General features: G+C 52.1%; 1 protein-coding gene across 1 annotated transcript; it reads left to right on the top strand.

Annotated features, from left to right (window-relative positions):
* Positions 1-41: 41 nt before the first annotated feature.
* Positions 42-1816, top strand: LOC122376749 (neurotrophin 1-like). The gene is made up of 3 exons (XM_043356691.1): positions 42-227; positions 563-637; positions 909-1816. The coding sequence occupies exons 1-3, from the start codon at positions 213-215 to the stop codon at positions 1500-1502; spliced, it is 684 nt and encodes a 227-aa protein (XP_043212626.1). The 5' UTR covers positions 42-212; the 3' UTR covers positions 1503-1816.
* Positions 1817-2053: the final 237 nt, after the last annotated feature.

The following is a 2053-nucleotide window of genomic DNA, read 5'->3' as shown; positions in this document are numbered from 1 at the left end:
AATAACGGGTAAACCACAATACTCATCAAGTCCCATCGTCCACCGCAGCCGACCGTCCCTCTTTCACCGGACCAAGGCCGGCTCCACTGCAGACGACGGGCGGCTAGTGCGCATGCGCGGACAGCAGAGGCCGTGTATATAAGGTGAGCGGCGAGTGTGGACGGCAGAGTCAAACCGTCTCAGTTCCTTTTTCCACTTCTCCCAGTGACGTCATGGCGATGAGACTGGTGAGTGGCTTGGAGTAGGCCTGCTGTTGCAATTTATTCCGAAGCAAATTTAGTAAATACATTTCCTAATAACTATTAAAAAATTAAAATAAACAAAAAATATTTCGAAAATCATTGCACTTTTGTACTCTCCTTACAGGTGTCTTTCAAGGGTTTTTATTTTGCCCAAATCTTTGACTGAATTCAGTTGAGCCTTGCAAAGTCTTCGCTTATTCGCATTTTCTCTTTTAAATTTTTATTGCTTGTATTTGTGACGGACCCTACGATTGTGAGGAAGTAAAGAAACTGCCTGTTTATGTCTTATATCGTGTTTAATCTTGTTTTCGTCTTTTCAGATCAGTGTGCTGGCGTGTGTGGCTGCGGCCACGGCCAGCCATCCTCCCCCGTACGGACACCCAGCGCCCCAATATGTAAGTGTAACTTTAATTTGAAACGTGACAAAATATTGAAATTAAACATTCAGTTATGTGAAACTAAAAAAGAAGGCTAACATCTTTTCATACGGCCATTGCTATTTCTGCTATCAATTTCCATTGATGTCTACCTAGTTTCGTCGAAGTTATTAAACATTTTCATGATAATAAGTAGCAGATTGAAGCGTGGTTATTTACCGTGATTGTCTGCCAAACAAAGACAGGATTACGCTCAGTTTGCTTATTTTCTTTTATCTTTGTGTTTCAGGGAGGCTACCAGCAGCAGCACTACTGCGACCCGACGGCGGCGCCGGCCTGCGCGGCCAACTCGTCCCTCACCTACTGCCTCGAGGACGCCGAGTACCCGGCCTACGAGATCAAGGCGGCCATCTCGCAGGACCACCTGTTCGCCAAAAAGTACGCCGACATCGGCACCCAGTCGGCCGACGACCTGGTCGACGGCCTGAGCGCCGAGCAGGAGTCGGCCTTCGACTACGGCTACTACACGGGCTCGTCCAAGGGCGACAGTCCGTACGACGTGACCCACTGGGCTGGTCCGGCCGGCTACATCTGCCCCAGTGACGTGGCCTACGCGCAGCCGCGCCGCGCCCAGAACGTGGCCGGCGAGTGGCGCGTCATCGTCAACGACGTGCACTACTACACGCAGACGGCCCGGCTGGAGACGTGCCTGCACCCGGACGCCGCCTGCCGCGCGCTGGCGCCCTGCTACAAGAGCAAGTGCACCCAGAAGTACATCTACCACCGCATGCTCTCGTACGACCCGTGCGACCCGTACAAGGGCCTGTTCATCGACATCTACCGGCTGCCGGCCGCCTGCAGCTGCCACGTGCCCGCCCTCTGATTGGCTCACGCCGCCGCTGACGTCACTGACCTCTGGCCGGTCACGTGACTGGCGAAGAGCAGCGAGCGCCACTGCTGATGAGCCCAGCGGCCAGTCCGGCTGAGATCTGCTCCCCCCAGAGACTGCCGCCGTGCCGCCGGCCGAGACACCGCAGCTCGAGCCGCTGGGTTTGTATGTCTGTGTGTGCGCGCGCGCCGCTCACCGCCCGTGTGTGAAGGCCCTCTGTCCCTCTGTCCCTCTGTCTTTCTGCTGTCCTATCCCTCAGCTGAGGAAACATGTAAACAAAAATACGCAATAAAAACAGCATAACAGAACGCGACGTTTTTTTTTCGTGGAGAGAGTGAGCGAAGGGAAGTCAGAAATGGAACCGAAGTGACACCATCACCCCAAGAGGCTATCAACTATTACAGAACACGATGTTGATTATGGAATTGCTTTGCCCTATTTCGTGATCATCAACACTACAATAATAATCAATAACTATGGTCTATGACCAATTATGATATGGATAATTACGGTTTTAGTAGTATACGAGCAATTTAGAAGTAACG

Source organism: Amphibalanus amphitrite, unplaced genomic scaffold (assembly GCF_019059575.1).
Source record: "Amphibalanus amphitrite isolate SeventyFive unplaced genomic scaffold, NRLGWU_Aamphi_draft 002274F_arrow, whole genome shotgun sequence".
In the NCBI taxonomy this organism is placed as follows: domain Eukaryota; kingdom Metazoa; phylum Arthropoda; class Thecostraca; order Balanomorpha; family Balanidae; genus Amphibalanus; species Amphibalanus amphitrite.
The sequence above is the reverse complement of the archived record's forward strand: the minus strand, read 5'-3'. Positions and strand labels throughout refer to the sequence as shown.